The following is a 15,822-nucleotide window of genomic DNA, read 5'->3' on the forward strand; positions in this document are numbered from 1 at the left end:
CAGAGTCACGAAGTGCTTCAATCATACTCTTTTATAGGCAGAAATGATAGTAAGACCGTACAGCATGATCGAGTGGTACTATGCAATATTAGGTGGCTATTTATGTTTAATGGGATTAATCATTGTGTTATTGCTTTAGGTGGGTGAGGCATGCACACCATCAGTCATGAATTTAGGCTTATCTTTAGGTTGGTAGGTTGATAATATGATTGTGTTTTGACAGTTTATTTGAATCATTGTTCATTTGGTTTAGGTGGATTAACCGCCCAATTATGTGTATCTTCTCCCATACTTGGGCAAGTTTGATGCTTGTACTACATGTGCAGTGCATAGTCACTCGCTACTTTATCAATTTTATTTTATGGGAAAGAAAATGGAGACTTATTTAATTTTTCCTTTTATATAAGACAAAGATAAGACATAGAAAGTCTGGTCTGTTTTCATAACTTTGATATCTAATAATATCAAATTCTATTTAAAAATAAAACAAAAAGATATCATTGAATTACTAATTAATTAGTGTTCAACCTACGAAAACAATGTTGTCATATGACTTGTAAAATTTGTGGTCTAAATGGTTTGTGAGCCTCATATGTCATATGTGCCGGTCTCTTCCTCCTCATGTGACTTTGTTTAAGGCTTTAAGCTAAAATGTGACAGGAGAACTATCAAGTCACTTTGTTTTCTCAAAACAGAGGCACAAGAGTTTGCGCACAAGAGAGCTCATCTAGTCTATCAAGAAGTATGTGATATCTCTATTCCTACAATGAAAATTTCTAGCTTTGGAACTAGGTTTGAATTCTCTTTTGATGGTTGAATATTGTTTAGACGCAAATAACTCGTAGTAATTCAAAAGAATCTTGTTTTGCAATTGAATATATGATAGTTGAGGGAAATGAACATTTACACGTCTCAGAGACTGTATTAAAACCAAGATAGCCTAACAAAACGGGTACAGTTATTCAATTAAATTATTATTTATTTGAATAAAAGAATATTACATTGTTTAATCATAACTCGATAGTACTGTAACGAATTTTGTTGTACGGAATTGTGATTAAAATCATTAGTTACTTTTTCAATTGTAAATGCGTAAAAATTTCAAACTCCCAACTTGGACTGAATTTCACCCTTGATTAAGGAAACACTGATTAACATTCATGGGGTCATGTTATGGCCAAATCACAACGGCATATCCCAATCTCATCAGCCACCTAAAACCGCCACCATCCTATGCGATTTGACCACACTACCCTCACCAGAAACTCTGCAACCAAAAACGCCACCGTGGAAACACGAAATTTACACTACTGACACACAGTCCAACCAGTCGTATTGTGTCACACACATTTCAGATCCGTTTCGGACGTTACAACCTCCGAAATTAAATACAGTCCCTCTTCCGCAATTCTGACCAATTTCATGCCTGGTTTTGTCGCCCCGAAAATGCAATAACAGAACGGAAAATGGAAAATTCCGAATAAAAAAAAAAACGGAAAATTGAAATTGGCATTGACAGAAACCCGAATTGGTTACATTTCCGATTTCACCCCCGCATTTTCTAGAAACAAGCCGGGAATTAACAAACGCAAAATGGGGACAAAAAAGAGAACAAAATATTATCCCATTTTTGCCAATAGACACTTTCCACAGAGAGCAACAACAACACTACTAGCAGGTACTACCACTCTAGCTTTGTATTTTCCTTTTTTACCCCTTTACAACAAAATTAAAAGATAAAAAAAGCTAAAAGACTATGGTCCTAAACGACTGCCTCTCCTCGATCGGAGACCTGTATTTACAGAAAAGGCCAAAACATTTCCCCAGAATTACCAAAACCCCCCTCTCCTCACCGAGATCTAAACCGGCGAAGAGAGAGAGAGAGAGGTGGTAATCCTACCCGCCGCTAATTGGCGTAGATGAAGTGACGTTCCTCTGAGAGCGAGCCGAGGAGGTCGTTGATGTCACTCGACGGCGCGGCGCGTCCGAGCCGGAGCGTCTCGAGGACGCGCTCGAACACCACCACGTGGCAGGGAATCCGGAGCACGCCGCGCTGCTCGTAGCCGTACTCCTGCGCCGACTTGTTGAGGAGCTCGACGAACACCGGGTGGTTGAGGAGCTCGGCGGAGACGACGAACCGCTCCATCTCGTCGCCGACGTACACCGGCACGTGTCCCTCGGGGACTCCGGTATCCGAGTTGTTCCTGCGTCGCCGGAGCTTCAGGACCCTGAACGACTCGCTCCGGCGAGGCCGGGAATTGGAGGAGGCACCGGACGCGGCGGTGGAATCCGAGCTGCGGAGGAGGCAGTACTGCGACGAGTCGGCGACGCGGGAGAGACGTCGGATCAATTGCTTCATGGTGTTTGCAGAGAGAGAGAGGCGCTTTGGTTTTTAGAGAGAGAAAGTGAGAGGTGATGATGGAGTAGTGGGTGTGAGGGGTGTGTGGGTGGGAGAGGGGAATATATAAAGGGCAGGGAGGGAATTAAAGAAAAGGAAGGAGGAGAAGGAGAGGACATGGAAAGGTGATGATGAGAGAGAGTGTTGAGAGGTACAATTGGGCGTACTTGGCAGGTACAATAACTGAGACTGACCCTTCTTTATTTTCTTCATTTTTTTTCTTTAAACTAATGTGTAAATCTTTTTTTTAATTGTTTTCCCTTTTCTTTAATCTTTGACGGTAAAAACTTTAATTATTATGATTTGTGTTTCCATTTCTTTTCCGGGTGGTGGTGTATTTCCGTACCGAAGAGGACGCTACGGTAGTTGGTGGGTGAGACAGTACGTCTGGTATTGATTTTTTTTTTTTTGTGACCTTGTGTAGCATTGATTTCTTTCCATTTTATGAGGTGGTAATTTTGCATTTCGTACATTTTTACCTACTTTTGTGTGAGCAATTACTACGCTTGGAAAAATAGGTTTAGGGCGTAGTCAAGGGTCGGAATTGTGGAAATTTAACACCTTGGTTAAAATTATGTTATAGGTTTTTTTATAATGCGATTTCAATTGATAAATACTGTAATGTTTTTTTTATAGCAATTTGTTATTTTTCAATAATTAGTATTCAAAAGGGAAAAAATTTAAATTACTGTCAATGTGGTTGCTTATGTAGCAACATTCTTTTTGTTGGTCGGAAAGAGTTTCCGTAAATCTAGTGCAGGGCGCCACTTTCGAATGTCGAATGTAGGCCCACTATTGCTTATCTATCTCTCAATATTCATGTCAGAAGCGGCCACAAATCGACGATATGACAAAGTTTGATCTGTTAGCTAGATAAGGGTTCTAACAGTCAGTCCAAATTAATTCCGATCGTTTACTAAATAATGAATGTGGAACCCACTATAATTTGTCGATCTCACATTATTTATGTAACATATCGGCACATGAGATCGATTTCATGACAATATTTAATTTGTTGACGATCCAAGATTTTTGTGAGTGGAACACAAATCCAAGCTTTTAGATAACAATAAATATGGAGTTTACTGTTGTTTCTCGGACCAAATGATTATTAGGACAAGTGAATTATTCAAAATAAAGTCAATTACAAAAGTAAACGCATAATGACATTATCATATAATTAAAACTCTAAATCGTTAGCACATAAATTCGCTTTTCACATAACACATAAACGAATGAATGATCGTAATTTCTAAAAGACAAATTTTTAAAAGCCATACTTCTTCGCATTTAGGTTTAACCTAACACCATACTTGTCTGCTAAATGATTAATCTTGCAAATCCTTATAAAGAGGAAGAGAAAGAGAGAGGATAGAAGTAAATTGACGAGTTGTAAATACCTGTGCTACCCATTTCCTACATTCCTAGTGCCAAGCAAGTTTGGTTAAATTTTTATTTACTTCGTTCTTGACTTCTTGTTCTTGATTAATTATTACCAAGCCATGAATTATGGCAATTCTTTTAAAATAATATAGTTGAAACGAGAAAGTCATGAAGGTGTCTAATTTTAAATTTCGATGGAGCAGGCCAAAGAGTAACGACAGTTTCCCTTCTGTTTTGGAATTGTGTGGAAAAATAGTGTTGTAACTTGTAGAAACTGTGTGCTGCTCCCTGCTACAGATTCATGCTATGAAACAAGCCTTTCAAACCTTGCCTGGATTCCGGCAATAATAAAGAGAAAGCTAGATGCGTTTAGTTTATTTAATTGAAGCCACAACATTACAACAAAATTTCAAACATCACGAGAGATGATTTTATGGCATGTTCGACATTTGTGACAGACAAGAGAAGGGAAACAAAAGTAGGAGAGAAAATGGCTGAAATTTTTAATGGGAAGATAACGTTAGCACCATTTACTCCCATTTATGAGAAGCAATCCTCTCATTAAGGAAATTAAATATTGTTTAATTGTGTCAAGATCTTCTTTGTTTCTTCCTAAGCTAATCAGGATTTTTTACTCCCATCAGCTTTATACTAACTTGTTATTATGAATAGTAAATATTTTTCTTCATAATAGTGAATAAGGTATAAATTCGAATCAAATGTTTCACATAGTAAAAAGAAAAGTATTTTTTGGTGACTAGTATTAATGCTTTAAGGATTAGGATATGTTTTTATTCCGAGCATTCCTTAGTTTGTTTTAACATTATAACATATAAACCTTTGTTAATTGATGGGCACATCAAATGAACACTAAAACACTAAAAAACTGATCATTCAAAAACCTGACAATAGAGTTAATATAACTTCTTGTTGTAGACTAAAATTAGGGTTTTATTGTTTTTGGTGCAAAGAAGTTCTAAGCGCTTCGAGCTAGGAGGAGGGTAAAAGTTTATTATTTTTTCCTCTCTTTATATTTAAGTTTTCAGAGTTTCGATTTCGAGACCTTAATTATTTATAGTGTGCAAGAATTACCTATAAGCTAACAAATAGTTGGTACAGTTTGTTATCGTTGTTGTTAACACGATGTATCTCTGCACGATCAATGATGTGTTTTATTTTTCACTCCAAGCTAATAAGACTATAAGTCTATAAGATTTCAGATACTAAGGTAAATATCTCTAACACTACACTAGTTACAAAAAAAAGACCGGAGATATTGAGAGCGATTCGACCCTTCTGATTACTGCACTTAATAGTGAGAAGGAAAATATTTCGGAGGTAAGTAGAATTTTAGATGATTGTAAAGAGTATTCGTTTAATTTGCTTTCAATAAGTTAGAATTCAACATACCTACCGTGAAGCAAATGGTGTTGCAGATAGGCTTGCACACCTTGCTAGTGTCTTTGCTATTAATGATGTTTGGTTAGATGAGACTCCTGCTACTATTCAAGAAATTCTCTGTGAGGATTATTGTCACCGTTTTCATGTAGCTAGGGGTTCAGGTTTTATGTCCCCTCCGATGCAAAATTCTACTATTAATAAAATAAATGGAATCGGATATGGAGGTGAGCCTCCTAGCTAAGTTAGGTTCTAAACCCCTTTCGAAAAGAAAAAAAAACCTGTAGATTTTCTTATGCTACAATCTGATCATTATGAATTTAACTATGACTTCTTCCACTTCATTGAGAGGGTTATTATCTTAAATTATCGATGAGTAAGTGCAGAACAACATTTCCAATATAAGAATTCAAATGAAGATAGAACCAGTCCATGTCATGAAGCAACATCTAGCAGTGACTTTTCAATCAAAATAACATAAAAATGGTAGTGACTTCACAAGTATGAACTTTGTAATCGATAATAGAAATACATTCAACATGTATAGCAATGTTCCAAAATTTTAATTTGGTCAAATAAACTTGTTGTAATGCATTCAAATTGATTAAATTATATATGTAAGTTGATCTGTCATTGGAAGTTTCTACAAGAGCCACCTTAAGACAGAGTCTTCTATCTATTTGCCCACGAACTAAGGTGAGTGAAAGAATAATAGTAAACTAACTTCACCTACACATCTAACCCAAAAAATTGTTTGAATACTAATACTATTAATTTTCTCATTTTATTTTCAATTAACTTGTAGTTCAATGATCGAACCGATTCCTTTTCAATTGCAATAATAAAAAACTGTATAGTCATTTCTGTTATCAAATAAATAATAATTATCTAATTATTATCAAAATAATGTATTTATCTATCATTAACTAGATAAAGATTTCGTCGAGTTAACTTGCAAAGATATACATTCTATGATATTTTGATAATAAAATATACATTCCATGATAAGGCAAAAAAAAAAAAAAAGTTGAAAGGATGATGATGATACATACTGGTCACTACTTAGAATGTAATAGGGATTTCTTTTTGGCAATGTTTGCTCTAAAAGAATATATGTTTCAGGAGTAATGTTAGGTGAACTGTTTTTTAGGTATCACCTGCATTACACCTCATGTGATCACTACTGTACCACAAAACTCAACATATCTGAGATATTTCATTAATTTACGTGGTTATGTCACAACAACTGTCACATAAAATATATGGCAAGAGAAAAAAACTAGAGAGATGTGGTAGAGTCGCTCCAACTTTTTCGGAGCTGAGTATACCAAAACCTTAGGGTTCTTGGTAGCAGGGCGGCGACATCTGGTTCACTCCTTGTCTTTCAGGGGGTGTCTTCCAGAGCTGTTCTTATCTGGTGTACGACGTCGGCGTGTGCAACGGAGGGGAGTATTCTCGGATTTAGGAGTGGGGATGAACGACATCTCTGGTCGAGAAGTGGGTGTGAGGCAGCGGTGGATATGGTTTTTGTTCGTCGGCGGTGCACCCTTCTCGACATCTCTTTGAAGGCAGTTCTGATTTTCGCAGCAGGTCGGGCTTCTTTCGGCTGTGCGGCTCCCTTCCAGGTCGGACCCAGGTCCCTTGAGGCGGCAGGGATGATGGAAGATCGAGGTCGTCCGCCAGAATGACAGTGGTGGCTTGCTTGCTTGGTGTGGTAGCAGTGCCTCCGGCAAGCTTCGTGGAGTTCCGGTGATCGATGGTCTAGGTTGCAGATTGAGGGCAGTGGGTGTGGGCTGGGCTTCTGGCTTCAGTCCATCCTCCCTCCTCTCTCTTGGTCAGGCCGGAGGTTGGGCCGGGGCTCTTGTCAAGCTTGTTGTGGGCTGGACTTCAATATGACTCTAATTTGAGGCTATTCACTGCTTTGAAGGGTGGAGGGGTATACCACGATGGTCTTAGGCTCCAAGCCTTTCATGGTAGATGCGGAGAATTAGGGTTGTATTTTGCAATAAACGTAGTTGTTAGTTGTTTTTCTTCGTAGTTTCCTTTTGGTTAGTAGTTTTGCATTTTCCTTTGTTTTTAAGTTTTTGCATTCCCTTATGGGTATTAGTCTAACTATTTATGTAGTCAGTTTGAGCAGTGATTGTAATGGGTGATCTTTTAATCTTCTAGATTGACCTTGTACTGTCGTTATGATCTTTTCGATTATTGGAATATATTCCATTTCCCTAAAAAAAAAAAAAAAAACTGTCACATAAAATATAATACAGGTGGTATTCAAACTAGCATTATTCATTTATTCATGTTTCAGTTATATTTTAAGTACGCGACAATGCCACAATGCATGTGAGTTGGACTTGAAATTTAAACCTTTGCTTTGTGTCATTTCACATGTTTTAGAAGAAAAACAGAAAAAATTGAGATCTGAGGTCAAAGACAGTACTAGTAACACAGTGAAAGTAAAATTGGCTTTAGAAAAGAAAAGGATAAAAGAAAACGGACAAAGGTGCAGCGCAATTAACGGTTTCCGGACGGGTGTCCTTTTTTTCCGTAGTCCGTTACAGTACACTGCCGTGACGCCTTTTAAGGTTTTTGTCCTCTGCTTCTTTTCCTGACGTGGCACTTTCCACTTTACTCCACTCTCCCTCACCTCCCACTTTTCCCCACGCGCCTACTGCATGCGTCTCAATCAATTTGCATCCCCGACACAGCCCTGCACGGCGTGTGGGGGGCCTCAGCTCTACTCTTTTGAGACGAGATAAAAAGTGACGATTTTGGTGTTCGTCTTTTTTAACTTTTAAAAAGGGGGTACGATTTTTTGGGGAGGAATTAAAACGCAAGTTGGTTGCATAAAAAATGGGTACAAATCCACAAAGAAAGCTCACATTTTCGTTTCAAAAGCTTTGTCCACATCATGGAATGTTGGGTATTGTTGCCCTGAATTTTTTGATGGTAATATGCTTTTCTTTTTTCTGGTGCATCGTGACATGGTGCACTGTCATATTGCTAGTTAGATAGAATCATTATATAACTAGTAACTTTATGTATTGATTGGAGTTTGGCACTTTGAATGTACGGTAAATACTTTAAATTGAGTGTTACTTGCTAATATTGTAATAAAAAAATGTGATCCGATATTTGGATTATGAGTTTAATAACATAATATTGATAACATGGTACTGCTTTGTAATGACAGCTACATAGTACATTTAAATTACTAATAGCTAATTTTTAAATACTTTGATAAAACCGATACTTTAATATTTATATGAAACTGTTTGATCAAAAGATCTAGTGAAATCAAAATTGTTACTAATATAATTTCTGCTGAGTTTCAATTCCATATTTGATATAGATATAACAATGCTTTGGAATTGAGAACATGTTGCTTGCACAACATTAGAGAACCCAAATACTTTTGAAGTAATAGAAACTTTACTGTATAACGTTCATGTGCATGCACAAAGTTGCACTAGAATTAAGGTGTGCCTAGTTCGCAGCTCCAAGTGGATGAGTAATGCCTTGCCAAATTCTATGTAATACGTGACACTTTGTTAGGTTGGAATGTTGGATGTACACCAATAGACAAGAAAACCCAAAAATTAGGGAAATATGTTTCATTCGAAGTTTGTGAATTTAGCCAAAGCTTCTAAAACTGACAACCTAGCTAGTGGGATTGCCACTGCCACATTAACATGTTATAGGAGCACTTCGATCAAGTGTGTTTTCCCAAATGTAAAGCATGCACGTAATTGATGATTTTTAGAGTTTGATTCTTATTTTGTATTCTTCAAACTTTTATATCAAAACAAAACAAAAGACTCTATCAATTCATATATTTTTAAATTGTAATTATATATTAACCGTAGACATAATGATCAAGTCTATATAAACGTTTAATTATGATAAACACTAATTTACTGTCACTAACTATCACATAGACTAACCCACTACGTATGAACAGATTGAATTGGAATAACAGTAGCCATAATCTCTTTGACAACATTATCAACATAAGAATTAATCAAGGACTATCTTTTTAGCTAAAGATATCGATAAAAAAAAGCTAATCAAAATGTTCACACTGATATGTCACATTTTGCTTGTGTTAATTCATATAAAGCTTATACCTTTTTGTGGTCAACCTAGCTAGCTATGTCCTATTTATTATTCGTACCAATTTAACACATGGTTTCAAGAAGTGCAACGTCTATGTATGGACCATATATGAATTTGTACATAGGGCGGCTAGAGATTCTGATCCATGCAACATGTACACATTTGCTAAGTTCAACTAACAATCTAGCTAGCTAGCAATAGTGTATTTCAGATATAAAGGAGCATTTATATAGAGTTGTAGTTGTAATATACCCAAGTTCGTTCAATATAAACCCTTTTTTCTCTACCAAATATCCGCATATTCATAAGGTGTAGTTCAGCACATTTATATTTAGACTATGCTGAGAATGCGAGGTCAATAAAGAGAGTTTCAAGACTTTCAACTTTGAACATTACGGACTCCTTGCCTCGAAAATAAATAATGGATGCCGTGGAACTTGATGGATTTTAAACGAGGGAGAAACTCAAGACTCCCTAATTAAGTTTAGTACGCCACCTTGAAATAATTACCTAACTTATTTTGACAAAAAAAAACAAAAAGTATTGCATTAGAGTTAACAGACGAGATTTGTACAAATGAAAGTTCAACTCTAATTAAAGATACAAATTTTCTTTCTAATAAAATTGGGGCATATGAGGAGGTTTGCTGTTCAAATGTAACAGAGACTGCGTTATTTGGGAGTCAATTGAGTCAAACGTCTATTCACATTTTATATAAGGACATGTGGTTCTAAACATATTTCGAAGCAATTTACATGAATAATGTCCAAAATGTTTAAACCTTGTTGATCCTTATTTCTTTTGTCTTATATTGAGATTTTGGAAGAGCCGAAGAGGCTACAATGCTCCAGAGTATAGATACAAAGGTAAATATTATTAATCACTAGAATTACGAATCTTTTACTTGCACTTTTGAATAATTAAATGATAAGTTACTATCTGGTCGAGAAAGAATCACTTGTTTGGTGTTACTAAAACTGAATAATAGCTTAGGGTAAAGGATTTATGAAAGAAGCTAAATGTGAACTCAATTTGGGTTTAGTTCAACATATCCAATCATCAAATCCCCCCTAGTTTGGTATAATCCTTTAATTCATTAACTAACCCATGTTCTTTAATTCAACTAACCAACTGTACAAACTCATTAAATTATTGAGACACCCCGGAACCCATGTTGTCTAGCACCGCATGGAGAATCATAAATATCATTTTTCCAGTTTCCAGCTTCAAAGCTCAAATGATTGTTTTTTATGTGTTGGACGTTGAACTGTAAACGAACCAGCTATGCCAGCTTGATAAAGTCGTGAATAATATTTTTCAACGAAGAAAAAAAAAAGCAAATTAAAGAAGAAGAAAAATAAAACTTCTGATATTAATCGGTCACAGGCAGCTCATCACTATCATCATCGTCGTCACCGCGCCCACGCCGCGTGGAAATAGTTTGTCTGATTTATTTATCAATGCAGAAACTTCTGCAAACCCTAGCTGGCATGAACAGAAGGAACACGTACTATTCTACGCGCACAGCTGAAGCTTCCGGCGACATTTAATGAAGACGAAACTTGGGAGAAAGTTTCCTTAATTACGACCCAACAAGCTTCATGGGCTTTCTCTTCCGGTGATTGTGACTTACGCACTGACCGACTGTCCTTGATTGATCCTTTAGATTTCAGGTCAGTGTTAATAAGGCTTTCTTTTCACAAGTAGCTACCTAAATTTGAATCGAATTAATGACCTTTTGAAATTCAAAGCATCTGCCTACCAGTACCATGTCTTTTATGCTCCAGTTTACTTGTGCTACAAGGTCAGTTTGTTCGTGTAGGATTAGTTTCTAATGGAATAATGAGAGGCCAGTGTTAGGAATATTACCGATTCTAGTAATAATCTTTCTAGGATGCTGAATGTTGAGGATCCTATAAAGGGTGGAGGAAGGCTAATATTAACCACTTTAGAGAAATTGAAGTCCCGATTGAATTATATTCCAGATGCCGCTCTTCCACTATGGCACCATGTATATATTTAGTTAACAATGACGTTTTTCTTAGTTGGTTAGGTTGTAGTTGAAAGCTACAAAAGTTCCTTTCTTGTAAGAAAGTGCTTGGACTAAGGTAACAAGCTACCCTCTCTAAGCTTCATGTTTATCTATGTTAGACTCTAAGGATTCTTCATTCGTGTGTGTGGGGGTTTGGTTCATTTCGAATAGAAAGAGGTAAAGATTCATATGTTGACATAAATGCAGAGAATGAATCATTTACATATTACACGATTTTTAATCATTCTTGTTTGATGAGATAGATATGAGCACCATCTTAAATAAATAAAAGTCAGAGAAATTTGTTGATCTCCTTCTTTGAGCATCCAAACTTCTTTTGTTTTTATTAGATCAGTAATGTTAAAATGATCTTGAAGTTTTTGAAAAGTTCTATGACTATATATATTGTAAATACTACAAATTAACAAAGGCCGGACACAAATTAATGCGACAGATTCATGATCTCTAGGATGGATGGAGCCAATAAAATCAGACACATGTGATATATATCTAATCTTCATCTTTAGTCGATCAATATCAAACTAAGACGATATATTTCGATGTCGACATTTACAATCAAAGAGTGCACCCGGCCATTCCTACATGAGTTTCTACTACAATGTCAACATTCACAATGATAGAGAACAATCCTCTATTAAGAGTTTCAAACTGAAACCTACATGAAGTCTGAGTAATTTTTTTTTTTTTGGCTAATATATGAAGTCTAAACTTGAATACACACACACATAACTTGCAATAGCGGTCACATGGACACCAAGAAATTCGTGAACACTCACCCCCTTAAATTTAGTTTCAAGAGCTACATTTGTTGAGAGTATATACATCCTCCATGGGAAAAATGGGACATTGCTAGTGAGTTTATAAGGGTTTGGGTCACTCCATCCATTGCCAATTAGTTTTGGATGTGAACCCCATTTTACTTTATCATGGTATTAGAGCGGGTTATCCCACGTATGCATGCCTCACGAGCTCCACGTCACCCAAAGTTGTCCACGTGTATGGCTTGAAAATTCGCCACATGTGGGAGGGTGTGTTGAGAGTATATGCATCCCACATGAGAAAAATGGAACCTTGCTAGTGAGTTTATAAGGGTTTAGGTCACTTCATCCATTGTCAATTGGTTTTGGACATGAACCCATATTACTTTATCAACATTAACTAAATGTATTGTGCATTTTGTAATATTAACCTTTGAAAATAATTTCAAAAATGAGTAATCACAATTTCCTTGTGACCAGGTGAACAATATTGCAAGTTCTATGCCAATATTTTTGTATAATTTCTCTAACTATTGTTCAATTCCATTTTTTGTTTTAAATAAAGTACTTAATTGTTCAACTTCACTTTGCAGTTAGTCAAACTCCCTAGTCAACAAAAAAAAAAAGCAACAAAGAAAGTACGTACTCGATCAAAACACATGTATGACAGTATGACTAAATGAAAATTACAATAGCAATTTCTTTAAATTGGGCATATATGTAGATAACAAAGAATATTAATCGGGAGTAACCAAACAGAGAAGAATATTAATCGGGAGTAACCAAACAGAGAAGAAAATCAACAATTGTAGGTATGGTGGGGATCGACCTCTGAGACAATTTGGCAGGGTATGACTTTACTTATATATGTAGTCGTCTATTTGATCAATATGAAATTAGTCTCAAGTCCTTCTTCTTCTTCTTCTTCTTTCATCTGCTTCCGTAGTGCCGTACGTACAGTCAGTAGTGAGTCGCACTGAACGACCCAGCTACCTGCTACCATACCCGACAAACATAAAAATCAGAGGAGCCAAGAAGAAGAAGACATTATGGCGCCAACCATAACGTACCCTACAAGCTAGTTCACATTGATCAGCTTGGAAACTTCATTACCAACTTGGAAAGCTAGCTTCGCCTTGTCCACGTGCCTTGGCTTCAATAGTCTCAGACTCACTCGCATCGATCGAGTCTTCTCATGTTTGTTTGTTTCCTACCAAATTCATAAGATAATTCTGTCGAAAATCAACGGAGACTAAGTCATCACCCTTGTGGTTTCATTATAATAGAACGATTACAATGATATCAGAGGTTTTGACTTATGATATAAGTAATTGGTTATCAAAAGCTATGTGCACAATCAGTGGCGGATTTAGGATTTGAAAATAGGGAGGGCTACATATTTATGTGTCCCTTTGGGCGAAACCTAAAATTTTTTATTTAGTACAATTATGCACAGGTGTGCGAATGTAAGAGTGGGGAGATTAGTCCGTAATTTAGGCATTTTTGTGAAGAAGAAGAAGAAGAATGAGAATTTGTGATGGACAGAGAGAATGGGAGAGCTAGAGAGGAGTTTGACTTCGATAATTTGAGAGTTCGGGTGGGCTTCGTTAAACAAACATACATATAAACAAAAAAAATATACATCATATATGTAGTTTTTTTTTTCAACCCAAAAGTTTGTTCTGAATATAAAGCCATGGATTGGACGAAATAGCTAGCAAATAAACCCAAGCCCAATCTACAAAGTTAACTCTATAAACTTGAACTGATTACTCGGCATTCGAATGAGGCCAAGCTCCTGACCGAGATACTGAGATAGCACAACAATTGATAAAATGATAAGTATTGAAATCAAGTAAACCCACAACAATTGCACAGCAAAAAGAAGACCCACTGATCAACCTTGATAAGTTTTGAAATCAATTAAACCCACTTACCCACAGCAATTAAACATCAATTAAAGTATACATCTAATTTTTTTTAAGTCTAAAGATCTCGCCCTTGTAGATCCGCCCCTGTACACAATTATATACAAAATACTACTAAAAGTAAATTGTCTGAGATTTGAACTGATATATATTCATTATACATTTGGAGTAATAGTTGCATGCAATCTCAAATTATTAATTGTACGTGAAATAGTGGTTCGAACACAATATATATTTGAAAGTTGAAATTTAATATTATTCATGTCAGAAAATTATGAATCTTCAAACTTGACATATTATTCAAACATAACATCAAAGCGGATCAAGCATATAAATACGAGACAGTGAATTAATTTATTTTTTATTTTTTAGTTCTTATTTAAATTTAACCATTATAGGAAACACATAAATATATGAGCTAGTTGAAACTCTGAAGGAATTCTTAGCACAATCAATTAGGTAACATATTAATGGATTTGAATCGCTAACAGATAACGTCATGAATGGTTAATGGATTAATGGATCGAATTATAAAATCCAAACCCATCCATTAACATCGAATCCGGATCGAATCTAGATCAAAATTCGAACTATTAACAAGTGTGTGTGTGTATATCATACCATGTCAAATAACTACAAATCTTCAATACTTGACATATTATCCAAAAATAACACTAAAGTGGAACAAGCATAATAGATTGAGGCCCTGTTTGAAATCGCTTCGCTTTAAAAAAATCAGCTTTTATTCAAACTTTTAGATTTTATTGTGTTTGGTAAGTAAATAAAAAACAGCTTTAAATGAAAGTTATAAGTCACTAGTAGCAGATTTTAGAAGCATCCCAAAGGTTGCTTTTAGAAGCTATTGTGGATCAAAACAACAACACGCTCTGCAGTTGTTTTATGTACAGACAACACTTTTAAAAATATTATTTATCAAACACGAAACTGTTTTAATTCACAGCTGATTATTCTCACAGTACAACAGCAACAATTTTTTTTTAAAAGTCATAACAATCCCAAACTATGCCTAAGAATAACTAATTTTCGTTCCTATCTTATATTCAGTTATTTTCTTTTCTCCTAAAACATGATTATATAGGACCTGTAACTTTGAATTAATTATTGGTGAGACATGACTTTGAAACTTGAAAGGGAACCGAAACAATATTCAAGTCTAACCGTACATGTCCTTTAGCTTCCTATATTCTAATATTCTCCATTTCTAGATTTTCTCCTAACACTAATTTTCCGGTCAAAGAGTTGTTTTTTAGCCCTAATATTTTTCATAAAGTTCAAAGATGTGTGCTGCAGTAATCTTAAGAATCAGACTAGTGTCCCACTTACAGCTTATCAATAGTTCTTGACTGGCCTCATGTGTCGGCCTTCTTATCAATTATGAACTAAAATATCAACATATATATGGGTCACACTACTTCCCTACATGCCTTGGATTTCCAGAAGGATATATATAATAATGTAACAAATATCGTCCTGCGTAAACGTTTAGATTTAGATTCAATACTATGACCAAGAAAATCTTTAGAAATATCAAAGTTTACGTCAAACTATTCGAAACTTTGAGGGGTTTTACACTGCGCGGGCACGAATGCAGTAGATCGATGGCAGTAGACTACTACTCCACTCTGTAGAAAGTCTTCTATCTCGCTTTTGATAGAGACAGGATAATATTCTGTCTTCGATTTGGTGAAATAATCGAAGACTATAACTGGTCAAATTAGGGAGAAACCCTAATTACAAGCTCACGACTGTAATAATATTTCAACGGCT

The 15,822-nt window shown here is 35.8% G+C and overlaps 1 protein-coding gene across 1 annotated transcript; it reads right to left on the minus strand.

The window, feature by feature from the left end:
• Nucleotides 1-1,481: 1,481 nt before the first annotated feature.
• LOC112165757 (auxin-responsive protein SAUR72) lies at nucleotides 1,482-2,447 on the minus strand. The gene has a single exon (XM_024302393.2). It carries the CDS (start codon nucleotides 2,357-2,359, stop codon nucleotides 1,907-1,909), a length of 453 nt encoding a protein of 150 aa, XP_024158161.1. The 5' UTR covers nucleotides 2,360-2,447; the 3' UTR covers nucleotides 1,482-1,906.
• Nucleotides 2,448-15,822: the final 13,375 nt, after the last annotated feature.

The sequence above is a fragment of the Rosa chinensis genome, chromosome 5, assembly GCF_002994745.2.
Source record: "Rosa chinensis cultivar Old Blush chromosome 5, RchiOBHm-V2, whole genome shotgun sequence".
In the NCBI taxonomy this organism is placed as follows: domain Eukaryota; kingdom Viridiplantae; phylum Streptophyta; class Magnoliopsida; order Rosales; family Rosaceae; genus Rosa; species Rosa chinensis.

Excerpts from the sequence above, each read along its gene's own strand:
- LOC112165757 (XM_024302393.2), bottom strand. The coding sequence starts at position 2,359 with ATGAAGCAATTGATCCGACGTCTCTCCCGCGTCGCCGACTCGTCGCAG.